This window comes from Melampsora larici-populina (assembly GCF_000204055.1).
Source record: "Melampsora larici-populina 98AG31 unplaced genomic scaffold MELLAscaffold_11, whole genome shotgun sequence".
Classification (NCBI taxonomy): domain Eukaryota; kingdom Fungi; phylum Basidiomycota; class Pucciniomycetes; order Pucciniales; family Melampsoraceae; genus Melampsora; species Melampsora laricis-populina.
In genome coordinates this window covers 474,832-489,989 of record NW_006768775.1, presented here as the reverse complement: position 1 = coordinate 489,989, position 15,158 = coordinate 474,832, and the positions used below count along the sequence as shown (strand labels likewise).

General features: G+C 41.3%; 4 protein-coding genes across 4 annotated transcripts; 1 reads left to right on the top strand and 3 right to left on the bottom strand.

Moving 5' to 3' along the window:
• Nucleotides 1-35: 35 nt before the first annotated feature.
• MELLADRAFT_104846 (uncharacterized protein) lies at nucleotides 36-455 on the bottom strand (the record flags this gene model as incomplete). Its single annotated transcript, XM_007407974.1, has 1 exon — nucleotides 36-455. The coding sequence occupies one exon, from the start codon at nucleotides 453-455 to the stop codon at nucleotides 36-38; it is 420 nt and encodes a 139-aa protein (XP_007408036.1).
• Nucleotides 456-1,971: 1,516 nt separating this feature from the next.
• Nucleotides 1,972-3,149, bottom strand: MELLADRAFT_71402 (uncharacterized protein; the record flags this gene model as incomplete). Its single annotated transcript, XM_007407973.1, has 5 exons — nucleotides 1,972-2,336; nucleotides 2,404-2,458; nucleotides 2,545-2,585; nucleotides 2,671-2,752; nucleotides 2,864-3,149. The coding sequence occupies 5 exons, from the start codon at nucleotides 2,986-2,988 to the stop codon at nucleotides 2,232-2,234; spliced, it is 408 nt and encodes a 135-aa protein (XP_007408035.1).
• A 1,415-nt stretch (nucleotides 3,150-4,564) lies between these two features.
• MELLADRAFT_74496 (uncharacterized protein) lies at nucleotides 4,565-5,500 on the bottom strand (the record flags this gene model as incomplete). The annotated part of the gene is made up of 5 exons (XM_007407972.1): nucleotides 4,565-4,772; nucleotides 4,850-4,904; nucleotides 4,989-5,029; nucleotides 5,118-5,205; nucleotides 5,316-5,500. The coding sequence occupies 5 exons, from the start codon at nucleotides 5,435-5,437 to the stop codon at nucleotides 4,680-4,682; spliced, it is 399 nt and encodes a 132-aa protein (XP_007408034.1).
• A 5,759-nt stretch (nucleotides 5,501-11,259) lies between these two features.
• On the top strand, nucleotides 11,260-13,046 carry MELLADRAFT_61736 (uncharacterized protein; the record flags this gene model as incomplete). Its single annotated transcript, XM_007408203.1, has 3 exons — nucleotides 11,260-11,353; nucleotides 12,194-13,000; nucleotides 13,027-13,046. 3 exons carry the CDS (start codon nucleotides 11,260-11,262, stop codon nucleotides 13,044-13,046), a joined length of 921 nt encoding a protein of 306 aa, XP_007408265.1.
• Nucleotides 13,047-15,158: the final 2,112 nt, after the last annotated feature.

Below are 15,158 nucleotides of genomic sequence, written 5' to 3'. Positions count from 1 at the left end.
TTTCTTCGCTACTTGATTCGGAAGAAGATGAGCTATCACTTGAAATGGAAGGTGAGCGAGTGCGTTTCATCTTCCCTCCTTTCAACTTCTTCCCTTCCTCCCCTTGTCTTTCCTTTCCTCTTTTTTGACTCCTCTTCCTTCTTTCCACGTTTCCTGCTCTTCTTCTCCCTCTTCCTCTCCGTTTTCACCTCTTCTCTTTCCTTCTTAGCCACCTCCTCCCACTTCCTCTTCACCTCTTCCTCCTCAACCATCTCTTTCCTCAACGCTAACACTGCTTGCATGTCCAGGTTATCGATAGCTTCGGCAAGTCGTTTGATTAAGGGACGGCCATCTCCCTTTCCTCCTATTGGGTTCGAATGCACCACATTTCCCACCATTAATTGGGTGGTCGGCACCAACGTCTCCTGTGTTAAGGAGTTCGATTGACCTATGTGAACGATAAGCCACACTGCCATTAGTTCCTAGGCCTTAAGTTAAAACGCGGATAAGTTTACTCGGACGAGGATGTCCTAGATACGGCGAAGAAGAGGTGTTCTAGCGACTGATATATCTATCCCGTTTGGCTGCTACATCTTTCAACGGAGCCCGGTGGGTCTGGCCACTCATCTCGTGAGTTAATAGAATTTGTATATTAAGGATAATCCTTCTCTGACGGGGAGCGTGACTTGCTTCGACCTTCACATCATCCCGGATTAAAGGATATAAAGGATCATCATCTCTAGGGATCATACTCCTGGGAGCCTTCTACGGCTACTACCTTCTCCATCCATCTGCTTCTCCCCTTATTAAGGCAGGAGCCAACAACGGCTGCAACTTTCCTCTAGCTATGCTGAACTTCTCATAGCTAGCATCTTGACATGGAGAGAAATTTGCGAAAAGAGATAACAAAGGGTGGGGGGGGTAATGAAAAAAATGGAATTTCTACATCTTTCGATGTTTATGAAAATATTTACTCACCATGACCATGATTGATCAATCCTGCGTAAGTCTCCTTTCTCCCCTTCAGGCTTCCGTCCTCATTTAGTGATGCTGAGGACTTCCTTTTCTTCCCTTTTGACTTCTTCTTTTTCTTCAAAACTTCTCCTTTCTTTCTCCCTTTGCCACCATCACCCGTCTCAACGTCTTCTTCCGTCGATCCTGACTCGTCATCACCCTCTTCTGATTCACCCTCCTTGTTTCCTCCTATCTCTTCTCCTCTTGCTACCTTTTCCGACGAATTAGTCACACCATCCCCATCAGGTTCATCAATCACAATTTGCATCCTAAGAGGTGAACCAGTATTGAGGCTAGACGTCGCCGGGTCCCGTGATCCCGCTCTTCTTTCTCTTTCGAGTGCCTGCTCTTTGAGCTTGAGAGCATGCATATTCTTCTTCTCTTCTTCTAATTTAGCCAAGTCCATCATCTTCTTTGATTGAAATTTCGGGGTTGTGTTTTTTCTTTTTAGAGTTCTCCACATTCAACTTGAGAGGATCAACGAAAAGACTAAGTTTGTAGAAGGTTTCTGGAAATGGAAATTGAGTTCTTTGAAAAATCTTAAGAGAAAAGAAATTCTATCTTGCGTGGATTGACAGGATTCAGCACGGTGGAGAATTTGACTTCGAGTAGAGAGGCGAAAATTTTCCCTCTCTACTCGACTTCCAAATTCTAGCTTGGTATAGGTGTTACCTCTCCCACAGCTGTGACACCCTTAGCTGTACCTGTCACTCCCTCTCCACTTGAGAATGGAATACAGTGTACCTTCGCGAGCTGTGGAACACTATCAATTATATACATCCTCTGACCGTTTTTTCGAACTTGGTGGCTAGGATACATTGTTCTCCTTATGCATGGCATCGATCATCTCATCTCTTGGGGTATGAGTGGTGATACATCAGATTTGTCATCCAGTTCACTAAATGGTGTTCCCACTAGTTCGTTTTGGCTCAAAGATGAGAATTGGCCACTGCATTCATAGTCTCAGCTTCTGCTTTTGTACCGGAGCTGTCCGTAGAATGCTGACATTAGAAACTTAAAAAATTTACAAGCGTACGCGGGGTTTGAAGACGTTACAAAATAAATGCAGGCAGAACACATGAACAAGTTACTATGTAGACAGACAAAGGCCGTACGCATCCGCTAAAATTTATCGACAAACAAAAAGTGCAGTAGCCAAAATAATCAAGGGCAGACTTTCATCTAAGGTTAATGCCGAAATGCATGGGGGTGCGAATGTAGCTTGGAAAGTGTGGAATTCATCCTGTATATGTCTCATCGCTAGGATCGCTGTTGTACGCCCCTACATACATCCTGACAGCGAGGTCAGGGTACTTATCATCCTGGAGGTTAACGCTAGTGTACTAATTCAGGAAACGATGTCAGAGTTTTGTGTCCACAGATAGGCAGAAGGTTTTGTAATAAACTTACGCCGTGGCATGAGTCAATATCACTATTGATGCCGTCCTTAATAGCCGCCTTAGTGCTGAAGCGATCACAAATATGAAAGTGGATAATAAGTCCTGACAGAAGCTTTGATGAGGTCAGAGAGTTCAACGATAGTCGACTTACGCGCGGATCACTTGTTTTGGATCTTCGGTACTCAATACGAGCTAGATGATGAAGAAGTTTTGATTAATCAGCAGAGTATGTCATGTGAATAATTTTCCATGAGAATTGAAAAATTCTATCACGCACCTTGCAAGTACGGTAAATAGCTGTCAGCGGATTGGATTTCGAGGAGATCTGACCATTGGTGCCCGGCAAGCGATTCATGGCGCTATGAGTCGGATGCGGAGGCAATCAGTAATGGAGCAAAATTGTAAGATAAACTCTTGGATAAACAACATCTCGAGGTATGGATCGATCAAGGAAGCAAAGAGAAACCAACCTAAAACAATCTTTCTTCTGAATTTTTATCGTGCCTTGGGGACCACAGGCATGAGCATACACTTGTCCGAGAGTCATAAAAGATAAAGCTGCTAATAAGGCCACGCGTTGGACAAGAGATAGCATTTTGTGATAAGATATTGATAGACAATTGGTTGATTGAGAGTAATCTTGAGAGGAAGTCAAGTGTGAAGAAGGCGACAAAATGCTATCCAAGGGCTGCTTTTGAAGGAAAACAAGTGGGCGGTGTATAGGGAGAGCATATGTTATGATCTGTTCGGATTGATTTGGTCTGATGATTGCCAAAATCAAGGGAGTATTGGAGGGGTTGACCGGGATCCAGGTTGACCAATCCCCAAGCCAAGCACAGCGCGAGCGAGCGCTGTCCGAGCAAGCACGTAGCCTCTCACAGCAAACCATATATACCAAGGGGTCGGTGTTCTTGAGCGTGAAGTTACACGTGTCACGCTCAATCTTGTTGCAAAATATTCAGCGTAGGGTAGAATTCCACACTCGTAGATCAAGATGCACAAATTCAAGCACTTGGACATACGTGCAAGAGCGCTGCAGAGGTCTCTACACTCATCTTTGCACACAGCACTCCAAGGGTTCCTGTGAAACGAAACGAAATTTTCATTTTTTGCCGAACAAGATTACAAATTTGTTTTTACAACACAAGGATCATCACGTATCCCCTGCAATGATGCTTATATCATACGCCGTTTGACCCTGCTTTACCGGCCTCCCATTGACTTTGACTTGTCTTCCATTTTGTTTATGGTTTGTTAGCTCGATGCATATCACATCTAAGAACACCATCCAGACTTAAGTATGTCATTGCTTCTCTGACATGCTTAAGTTGTTCGAGGGGGGGCCGCCGGCGGCCGCCTGGTTTACGTTGGAGAGAAAAACTCTCTTCATTTCGCAAACCTAGCCGTGTCCAACATTGCCGGGTGGGCTGGGTGGTATTTTTGAAATGATATGATAAGCTTGAATCGAGATGCTGAGTGTTTGAGGTGTGCTCAGTTAAGACTGGTTGTGTGTGCGGGAGTGGTAGCTTCTGAGTGGGAAGTGAAATTTTTCCCACGTGGCTACCACTAAGAGCCCGTTTCTCGGGTAGTCTCCGCTACCCGTCCCGGGCTTGCCCAAAAGCCCATTGTGATAACACATACTCTATGAAAACCCATACCTTTTGGGGTCCATAAAAAGGTATGGGTTATTTCAGAGACAACTGTAGCTTCTGAGTGGGAAGTGAAATTTTTCCCACGTGGCTACCACTAAGAGCCCGTTTCTCGGGTAGTCTCCGCTACCCGTCCCGGGCTTCTTTGCACCTGAGCACTAACCACTCAGTCATGGAATCCTGCACCAAGACGAGCCTTAGATGGTGCTTACAATCATGAGTGAGGTGGTTTGGATACCTTTGCTATGCTAGGGCAGAACAAGTCCCTAGCTGATAATTGTAACAAAGGCTCCAAACAACCTCATCATGTAGGCTCTGAGGCACATTAGATGGTCTTGAGCACACAGAAAGAGATGGCCAGACAATGCTGACATTGCAAACTCAATAAAGCCACAAATGTACGCGGGATTTAAAGATGATACCAAAGGAATTCAGACACAACACATGAACAAGACAAACATAGACTGTACTACAAAATCGCTCTTGGCAACAAACAATCATCAACATCCCAGTCAAATTGATCAAGGATCGACTTTCATCAGACCCGGCGACTTTTCAGTGGGAATCAAATCTCGATGTAAGAATGATATTGATGCCGAAGGAGAGCTGCGATTGTTAAATACGCCAGTCGAAAACTTTATGGATTGCCAGGTTGGTCCTTGAATGCTCCAATATCCAAATAAACGGGGGTGTCAGGAAATTGAACATTGGTGATCGTGATCGTAGAGTACTAATTGAGGATTCGATAATGTCAGAGTTCTACGTGTGTACAGTCTCAAGAGAATATCACGATATTTAGACACTTACGCCGTGGCATTGGTTCCAAGAAGTCTGGAAGGCACTCTCCACAGCCGCCTTGGAGCTAAAGATTGCAGAGAGTCAAAGTTAACAATAAGCTCTAACAGAAATTATCTGATGTTAAAGAAATTGGCACAAGTTGGCTTACATGTGAATCGTTGAGGTTCCGTCCACGGTTCTCAACTTGAGCTGAACAAAGGAATTGTGATTAGTCAGCATAGCTACATGATTAGTTTTGGTTGAGGTATCTTGAGATTGGAAGACACCTATCACTCACCTCGCAAGTCCGGAAACGAGATGGGATCATATTGCCATTGAAAATAATGGTGTCAGGACCACTGGGGAGAGGGAATAGAGGTAAGGCTCTATGAATCCAACGCAGGAGCAATCAGTAATGGAGCAACATTGTGACACAAACTCGTGAATAGCATCTCAGGTTTGGATAAACCAAGAAAGCAGAGGTATGTAAACCAACTTTAAACAATGTTGCTCCTCAATCGTTATTGGACCTCGGGTAGAACACTGAGCATCGGCCAGTCCGAGAGTCATACAAAAAAAAGCTCCCGATAAGGCTACGAGTTTTAAAAGAGAAATCATTTTGTTATGTCGAGTTAGCAACCAATAATTCGTGGATTGAAAGTGCTGTTGTAAGTCAGGTGTAGAGCGAGAAAGACAAAATGACTATCAAAGGGCCGCCTTTAAAGAAAAACAAGTGGGCTGCGTACATAGAGGCCCGAGGGAGAGCGTATGTCATGATGAAATAATTGCGTTTGAGCACCGATGGCCGCAGGGACACTGCGAGGAAAATTATGTCACTCGAGTCTGTGTATGTGTATCACTTCATAAACTCAACAAAGTCCCACGCTGCGTCTTGCGCTCGAAGCGTGCGAGACGCAGCGTGGGACTTTGTTGAGTTTAATCACTTCAGACTCTCGGAGTGCACACTCAAAAATGAGTGACAATTTCCCCAATTTGTCACGTGCTTGACGTGTGGCTTCAAGTCACGCCAAGCTACGTCTTGTCCCTTTGAAGTTTGGAATGCGGTCATTTTATGTACAGTTAGGGTGTACACCTATCCCAAGCTGAAATTTGGAAGTCGAGTAGAGAGGGAAAATTTTCACCTCTCTACTCGAAGCCAAATTCTCCACCGTGCTGAACCCTGTCAATCCACGCAAGATAGAAATTCTTTTCTCTTAAAATTTTTCAAAGCCCACCCACCACCCGGGGGGTTGAGAAGTCTTGTCTTCTCTGGCCTGTTCTCGCCACGTAGGAAGAGTGCTAGGTTGGGGTTTGGTACCCTTACTAGATCTCACTCCCCTACGGGGCTACCCCCACACCACGCTGACAGGGTATTGATCTCAGGGAAAGAGGCAATACAACTCTGCGGTAGAACTTGCCAGGAAAGATATACTCCTCAGCTAGAGGGGAGTTTATCTAGATTCAACTTTAGAGTTGAAGATAAACACACTCTGTCCTGATCTTGCGCTCCACAATTAAGAATGGACAAAGCTTGCCAAAAATCTGGCGCCAAATTGCTCGAGTTCTGCAGGAGACCTTGTGAAATTGGCGACAAGAGCAACCACAGGACAGATCAAATGGCAAAATACAGCACTTTTACAAATTGCGTGGGAAAAAGCGCAAAAAATACCAAGGCACCAGATTTATCAACTTAACAAAGTCCCACGCCCGCCTTGTGAGGCTGAAGCAAGCAAGGGACTTACACCAAACTTGTACACTCCATAACCTTGTAGGAGAGGCTTTTGCAGGGATCCTCCTTCAATCCCTCCTAAATCTTTTGAAACCAAGGATTTGCCTATGGTCCAAAAGGAAAAGCTGTGCACCTATCTCCCGCAAATATTGTATATCCTATTTTTCTCTAGGAAAGAGCTCTTATCATGTAGATAATGGATGAACAAAACCAACCATTGTCAAAGACACTTACCATCCACAACAGCTGCATGTGTGGTTTACATGCTACAGTTGCTATGCAAGCCAAAATTTTGAAGCACTTTTTTCATGGAGGGGAGTAGTTTCCTTGGGGAATGCACCAAAGTAAGGCCCATATGTTTTCTCTTTTGACCATACCCAAATCCTTGGTGCGGGACAAGATAAAAGGGAATGAAGGATGCTCCTTACAAAAGCCTCTACCGCAAGGTTATGGAGCATATAAGTTTGGCCACAAGTACCTTGCTTGCTTCAGCCTCACCAGGCAGGCATGTGAATTTGTGAAGTTTACCAGATATACCAAAAGGCCTGTATTGTTTCCTCACTAACCAAGTTTCAAACTTGATAAACCATTAGTAGTTGGTGGACCAAAACCCTTTTAGCCCCCATTAGGACAAAACATCAGACTGTACTCAGTGATTGTTGGACATGTCCACTCTTGTCCTCCAAGATCCGGACAACTTTGACAAACTTGGCAAAGTATTCTACCTCACTTTTGTGGTTTTACTCTGCCCTGGTTTTTGCATCTTTTTGCAAAAACACATGAGATTGGCCATACATCATTGGTCCTGTCAGGACCCTTTGCAATAATCTATAGCAACTTGTGACACCAGAAATGATGTCTTTGTGAATGCCAGCAATCAGGCAAAGTTGCCTAATGGTTCTGAACACCAAGACAAAAAAGTAATACACCTTGGTAAACACCAGCAATCAGGCCAAGTTGTCTGAGGTTAGATAATCAATCTTCCAGGTTTGAGAACTTTTGGAAATTAGATTGAAATCTAGGCTAAAGAGATTGTGTGAAAGATGAATGTGAAATATGTTTGATGTGTTTGAATGTATATTCCTATTTTAACACCCTTCATACAGGCTCTGTATTGGTTATTTTTCAGTAGGTTCCAGTGGTGATGCTCTAAAAGTCAAAACTGTTTGAATCAACATAGCAGCATATGTACAGTGCCCTCCAGATGCTTTGCTTAATCACTCAATTTCAGGAAACAAGCATGGAACCGGGGTTTGATACCCATCAAACTCACTTGGACCAACTCACTTGGTCCAAGTGAGTGATTAAAAATCCTATGCATGGAGTCATGTACAAATCATTGTCAAAGTCAACCCAAGGCCTGAAACACTTGTAGAACTCAAACCCTGTTGTGTTAACTAGCCAATCAAAGTTCTGGAATGCTCTCATTGATAGAATTCTATGCATATCAATTTTGCTGTGTTTCCTAAAATCATAAATCCATACCAAGACATCATACTTTTGATTTTTTTAAGTTTTGGAATGTTCTCATCATGAGCAATCCATGCATATCAGATTTTTCATGGTTATCCTAAAATTGGTTTTCATTTACAACATGACTTCTATCTATGTGCATTTGGGGTAGATTAAGTTGAGGAGAGATGAGCATAGCAGCATTCACTCTCACGTGATCTATAACATATTCCAAATTCATCACTCCAATCATCAGGTGCTTCTTGATCAAATTTCCCACAAATCATGACATTGAATTAAAGGACATTGCCAATGCATCATCAGCATCAAGATCAGCCACCACAGTGATCACCCATGCAGTACTTGAAGCAGAAAGTTAGTTCGAGGCAATCAATAGTTTGTAAATTTGTTTCTATCATGATTATGCTTTTGGTTCTGTTTGAGAAGGATAAAAGGAAATTCAAGACATGTGGAAACATTGATGACATCAGTTAATGAAGTCAATTCAAGTATTAGTTTGAACTAAATTGAACTTATCTTCCTCTGCCTTCTACTCCAAGTTTATTTCATTTTGGTGAAGTTGAGTAGTCTTGGAATTTCCCTTTCTGTAAAAGGGAATTGGTTGACTGAATCTCATTTTCCATTTTGCAAATCATGCAAGCTCCCAATGAAGTCTGGTAGACCAGTTTGAATTATGAACACAAAAGGAAGCACACAATTTTTTGGAAGGGGATGGAAAGCTTGGGATGAAAGAGAGGCAGTTTAACAAGAAGATATTTGAGATTTAGTCTTATCTAAAGAGTTGAATTGATTCAGTGCTACAGCTTTCAAAATCCTTTGTCAGGGAGGAAACCAGGGTGAGGAGAAGACCTTTAGATACTCCTAGCTTGAGGCATGAATTGAGCTCAAAGATCTTTGGATCGAAGATAATATAAGTTTGACATGGTTTAAAAACATAAATTATACACATAATTCCAAAGCATCCTATCCATTTCAACGTATGTGCACTAAGCAATTCAAAAAATTCCAATGGGTGGATTGGATGGCTTAAAATAATTGCAAAGTGACATGCACAAACATTTTTTGAGATGATTTATTCATCCAGTATGAAGAGCATCTCGTTCTAGATAATTAGTCATCATACAAGCCAAGTGATTTTCAGGGTTGACCTTATTGACATCAACTGTTTTTGAATGGATTTCACATTGCACAGGTCCATCAGTTTCTTCCAATACCACAAGTGAACCAACCAAACATGAGCAATGTAAAGCAATTCTGCTTGGGCCATCAAATCAAAACTTGCAATAAGTGATAGATAGACTCCATATTCATCAGAAGGAAAATGGGAGCATGTCAGAGGTAGAATGTTTTTCTCAAACAGAAGCATATTGGATCTTATGCCAATGAGAACACTTTCATGATATAAACAAGTCAAAGTACAAAACCTTTCAAGTACATAATTCTGTGGAAGATATTATGAATCATTTGAGTGCACTGGGGTTACAAAGTATTATTTCTCACACACCAATAGGGGGTTTCAAGTTTGGATTTTTTTGGCGTATTTTTTAAAAATTTGGGCAAGTTTTTTGTAAAACAAATATGTGTGAAACCAACGTATTTTTAAATTGGGACAAGTTTACGCATATTTTACAACAATGGGCAATTTGTTGTAGCATAAAAATACGTAAAAAAAGTCAACTTGGAACCCCCTAATGTATTATGAGGTTAACACAAGCACATATAATGCTGCATAAGAGCACCCATTATGGGTGCGGTAAACAGCAGTTTTATTGTAAGTTTACCACTAAAACTTAAACAGGTCCACTATGGACCTGTCTTAGACGCATGGTCCCTACGACTGCATCAAATCATGAATCAAGCTTGTCTAACTTTACACAAGCTTGATTCATGTTTTATTTTAAGACTAGACACATCAAATCTCAAGCATTGCTTGTTTTTTTGACTCTACGAATCCCATAATTCATTGATTCATCACCACTTTGACATCTCACACTTGATTTGCTCATTTGAAATCAATGTTCAAACTTTGATTTGTATGTGGTATTAGCTGCAAAGTAATTGTTGGACAGTTGTTCACTGCGTTAGACACAGTCTCAAATGTGGATACAAGTCTGGAGAGGTGGTGGAGGTTAAGGAGGCTTGTCAAAGAGGAAGTCAAAGGCTATTTTCTCATACTCTTGTTGCTTCTCATTGACATTTGAAGACTTCAAAAGAGCATGGATTGCTCTTTTCATTGAAGCAGGCATTGAGACAGGGTTTTTTTGGATGTATCATTGGAAATAGACATGGTATTAATATTTGTGACTTTGCCACGGTGGGATCACTTGATTGATAGTGATTTATCATTGGTAAATCACACAGTAAATCACTCCATAGTGAATTTCATGTGGTAAATGATTTAGTTGTTACACACATGATTAATTTTTGCGGTTAGGACCACAAAATTTACAATAAAAAATGTCTACCATAGTGGGTGCTCTAAGCCTTTCAAGAAGCTTAAGGTTCAGGGTTGATCACCTATTGTTTTTATGATCAAGTGCCAAGGTATAACTGGGGAATCCCTGCCACAAATTGTACTAGTATCAATTAAATTGATTTTGAGTGGATTTTGTTGATCTGAAGGTGTACAACTACATCCAGCTTGCTTACTTCTGACAGAAGCCTCTTGAGAGGTCCAGTTCTTTGTCGATTATTGACAATATAGCTATGTATATGTCATTTGATGTTTGAGTTGTCCCCAAAACTTGAAGTAATCTTGACATTTATCAAAGTATCTTTGATAGTGTCTCTGTTGGTGGTGCCTCTAGTACTTTTTTTGATGTGTACATTTTCCAGGGGGTGACACGTTGTTGGTAGATCAATCTGGTAGATCAATCCATCGACTTTCATTGTTACAAATGATATCAACCCATCCAAGTGGCGGTGCAGGTGGAGCAGTGGGTTGACATAGTGGAAAGAATTGATTGAGCTTCTGGGCAACGGCCTCAGTGGCTTTGTCAAACTCTTCATGAGGGGTTTCTCCAAATAGACAACAGCATTTGGTTTGTGAGATCAACTTTGACAAAGCAAAACAGGCAAACCTTGTGGGTGACATGCTAAAAGGACACAGAGGTCAAAAGTGAAAGGTATTGAAACTACAAAAAGGCTTTACTCAAAGAAGATAAAATGAGTGGATATGGATCATGAAGATGAGAAGATGAGAAAGATAAAAACATAATGAGGAAAGATAGAAACCAAAATGTACAAAACTTACAAGTCCAAGTCAAACAGATGGAACCATTTGGTTTCTGAGAGGCTCAATGAAGGTTCTGGGGCCAGCAGCAGAGGTGCTTGTATGTAAATCATGTTGAGAGTTACATTCACGTACAGTCATTTAAGAAAAGCTTGCCCCAAATTCCCCGCCAATTCGCTCGAGTTTTGCGGGCAATTTAGGGCAAGCTTTTCTTAAATGACTGTATAACTTGGGTTTCAGACGCCGTGAAAGTTATGTATTAAGTTCAATTCTCAAGGATCAAAAGTTCAAATTAAATTAAACTTAATCTCTAAATACAAACCATAATCATCATCATTTAAACTATGACGCCACTCCGACACGCGTCTTACTCTTTTCCTCATCCGTCTATCACGGTATAGGAAAAGAGTAAGTACCCTTCCCAGTTCAATTCATCCATTCATATTTTCAATTCATTCATGCTACAGAAGACACTAATTGATTTCATTCTTGTTATTCTATTCTTGTCTTTCATCTGATACTACGTCGACACTAGAATCAAATACTGAGACCTGCTTGTGTCGATTTCCTTCCTTGAATATCATATCCTGACTTAAACCTTTAGGTTAGACTATATTTCTCAACTCTCTATATCAATTTCTTTTCTTCTAATTCTGTTTGTCTGTTATTGTTATGTTTTCTTTTTATCTTGACTCTTTAGGTTAGTCTGTCAGGTAGTTTAAAGACGTGAGGTGTCAGGAGACTCACCTCTAGGATTCGTCTATTGGGTATCAGGTTAGTCTGTCAGGTAGTTTAAAGACGTGAGGTGTCAGGAGACTCACCTCTAGGATTCGTCTATTGGGTATCAGGTCATCATCAGACACGCTTTGTCGCTTTTCATGGTAGCGAGAGTCTAGTTCAGCTCTCAGTTATCTCAATCGAAACGCAAATCGCATGTCAGATAGAGAAGACCTTGACTCCCTAAATCAATTGCCAACTCCTGCCACTACCCCAGCCCCTTTCAGCAATCTCGACGAGAGTGACGCCGAGATTCAGAGTGAAAGTCATTCAGAGACTTCGAATTCCACAGTCCATTCTGATCAGACCACCGTTCCTGTCATGGCTTCCGTGCCTATTGATACGGACACTCCGGCTCAGAAACAATCGATCAAGGTGAATTCAATACTACACAAGATAACTATTAATACCAAATTATCTGCCACGAATTACAACCCGTGGTCTGATGATGTTAGATTTGGATTGGCTGCCGCATCATACGATCAGTATCTCATTGTCAAGGATGTCCCAACCGTTATCACCGATCCTGAAGTCATTCTAGCTACGAAAAAGTGTATATTTCATTGGTTGTTAGCAAGCATGGAATCAGCTCAGTCTACTCGCTTTATATCAATGATCTCTACCTTTGAAAACGGCATAAAGAACACCCCTTCATCTCCATTTCTCCTTTGGAAAACCGTACGCGACTATCACATAAGCAATTCGGAATCAGTCAAGTTGATGCTACGAAGTGATATCACAGATCTGTCTCAAGGTTCAACTAAGGACCTACTAGAATACATAGATATGTTCCGCGCTAAGATCGATGCTTATTTAGGAGCGAATGGAGAGATGTCGGAAGAAGAGCAAGCTCGTCAGTTCGTGAGATCACTTAACCGTGATTGGGCCGAAAAGGGGTGCGACTTACTAGATGCTGGACATGTCAAATTTAGAAATTTAGAAACTGAATTGAAGAAGACGTATCAAACGCGTAAGATGTTCAATTCTAACCGTCAGCAATCGAGTTGCACTATTGAAGCCTCCGAAGCTAGCCAAGGTCGAAAAAATGGACGCTGGCAGACCTGCAGTAAAAACCGTTGTCTCGGAAGAGAACATCCCACTAAACCTCATGAACAATCCGAATGCTATCACCATCCAAATAACTCAAGTAAGATGGAAGCATGGAAGAAATCCAAGAAACAAGCCGGTGAATGGATTGAATACCCCCGTGGTGGCCGAGGCAGCTCTAACTCAAGAGGCAGAGGTCGTAGAGATGCTCATTTCTCCTGAGGCTCATCAAATTTTACTCATGGTTCAGACTTCCCCGATTCGAGCGAACTCAAATCAGTTTTTGATGGTTTACGTCTAGAAGATTGTGAAATCAGCTATCATGTTAGTGTTGACGGTAAATTCTCTTGCTCAGCGAAGCCACAAGTGGCATGTGTTGGAGACCAATGTAACTCGGTCGCTCTCATCGATACAGGCGCATCTCATCATATGTTTCATGATGCATCTCTTTTTGAAGTCGGAACCATGATTGCAAATGAAGATCCAGGTGCAAAACTTAACCTGGCAGGCGGAGGAGCCACCCTAGACATACACTCAATTGGAAACGTTAATCTGCTGAATTCCAAAGGAGAAGACATCAAACTCAAGGAATGCTTATATGTACCTGATTTGTCTCGAAACCTCATAGCCGGCGGAAGATTAATTAGAGCGGGTGCAATTACTAAAGTACTAGAAGACCCAAATTTTCGAATTGATCACGGCAAGAAGGAGCTTTTCATCGGAAAATTCATCGGAGAGGGTAGTATGATGTATGTGGCGATACGATCTTTGGTCAGTCATGAATTTCATCAATCATCTATATCAAAAACCAACCAATTCACCATTTTAAAACTCCATTATTCCTTAGGTCACCCAAGCGAGAAGTACCTAACACTACAACAAATGACATCTTTACCCAGGGGTATAGAAAAGTAGTGTGGGCATAGAAAACTATTGGTAGGGTACTTTTCTATACCAATAAAAAATGCTTTTGATAAACCTATGTAAGATATTTCAGATTGAGAAATTGAGTATTATCTTTGCCCTGACTCAGCTGTATGTATTGGGACCCAAAGGCAGTGCTACAGTGCGCAGAATCTCAATTTTCTGTTTTTTGATATTTTTATCCTAAAATACAATTCTATGGTGATAAAAGAGATCCTCAACCATGTTCAGCAATGTATGTGAGTATGTATGCACAATCTTACACAGATTGACAGACACTTTTTACATATGTACCACCCACTTTGGCAAAAAAAGTTGCATTAATAATTTAATGCAACTTTTACATCACGGTGAAAAAATTTCTCACCGTGTATGTATATGTAAAACCACACAACAGTGTGCTTGTTAGAAAGGTTTGGTAACCAAATAAAAAGCAAAATCACCATGGTGATAATGAATCACAATGGTGTCTTTTACCATTTGGAACAACAAGGTCATTTGTTGATTGAGTTCAAAAACCAAAAAAAAAAACTTAGTCGCTCTCATTGCTCTCAATATCATCTACCTGTTCAACTTCTGCAATTATTTTTTAAGCAATTTGATTGATGATAACATGGTCAATGACCAAGCTCTTCACTGTTGGCAGCAACGTTGAATTGGTGGAAATGATGTCTTTTGAGGAAGTCAGATTTGAGTCTGAATCAACACCACAATGAGATTGAATGGATTTGAGATTGAAAAGTTTAAGTAGAGAAAAAGGTTGAGGTGGTGATGATTTGAATGGTTTGCAATTGAAGAGAAAAGGACTTGTAGAAAACAAAGAAAAAAATGGTGAGGTCCAAAATAACTGGTGGTGATGGCTTGAGAAGAGAGAACAATGAAAAGTCGCAGTCGCATTAATTTGAAAATATTTGACTTTTAGTTGTTTTCAAGAATGCGCACAATCTTTGCACATATGTGCAGAGATCCGTGTATCTCTTTTGTTTCATTTTTGTTTACCAAACAAGATTTTCAGGTGACATATGCCACCAAAAATCACTGCGCTTTTTTGGTGGTGCACAGTCGGTTGCATAGGTCACACACCGGTTGCCAAAGTGGGTGTACAATATGACTGATGGACCATGCTTTCCCATTGGACAATGCTCAAGAAGGGCTTT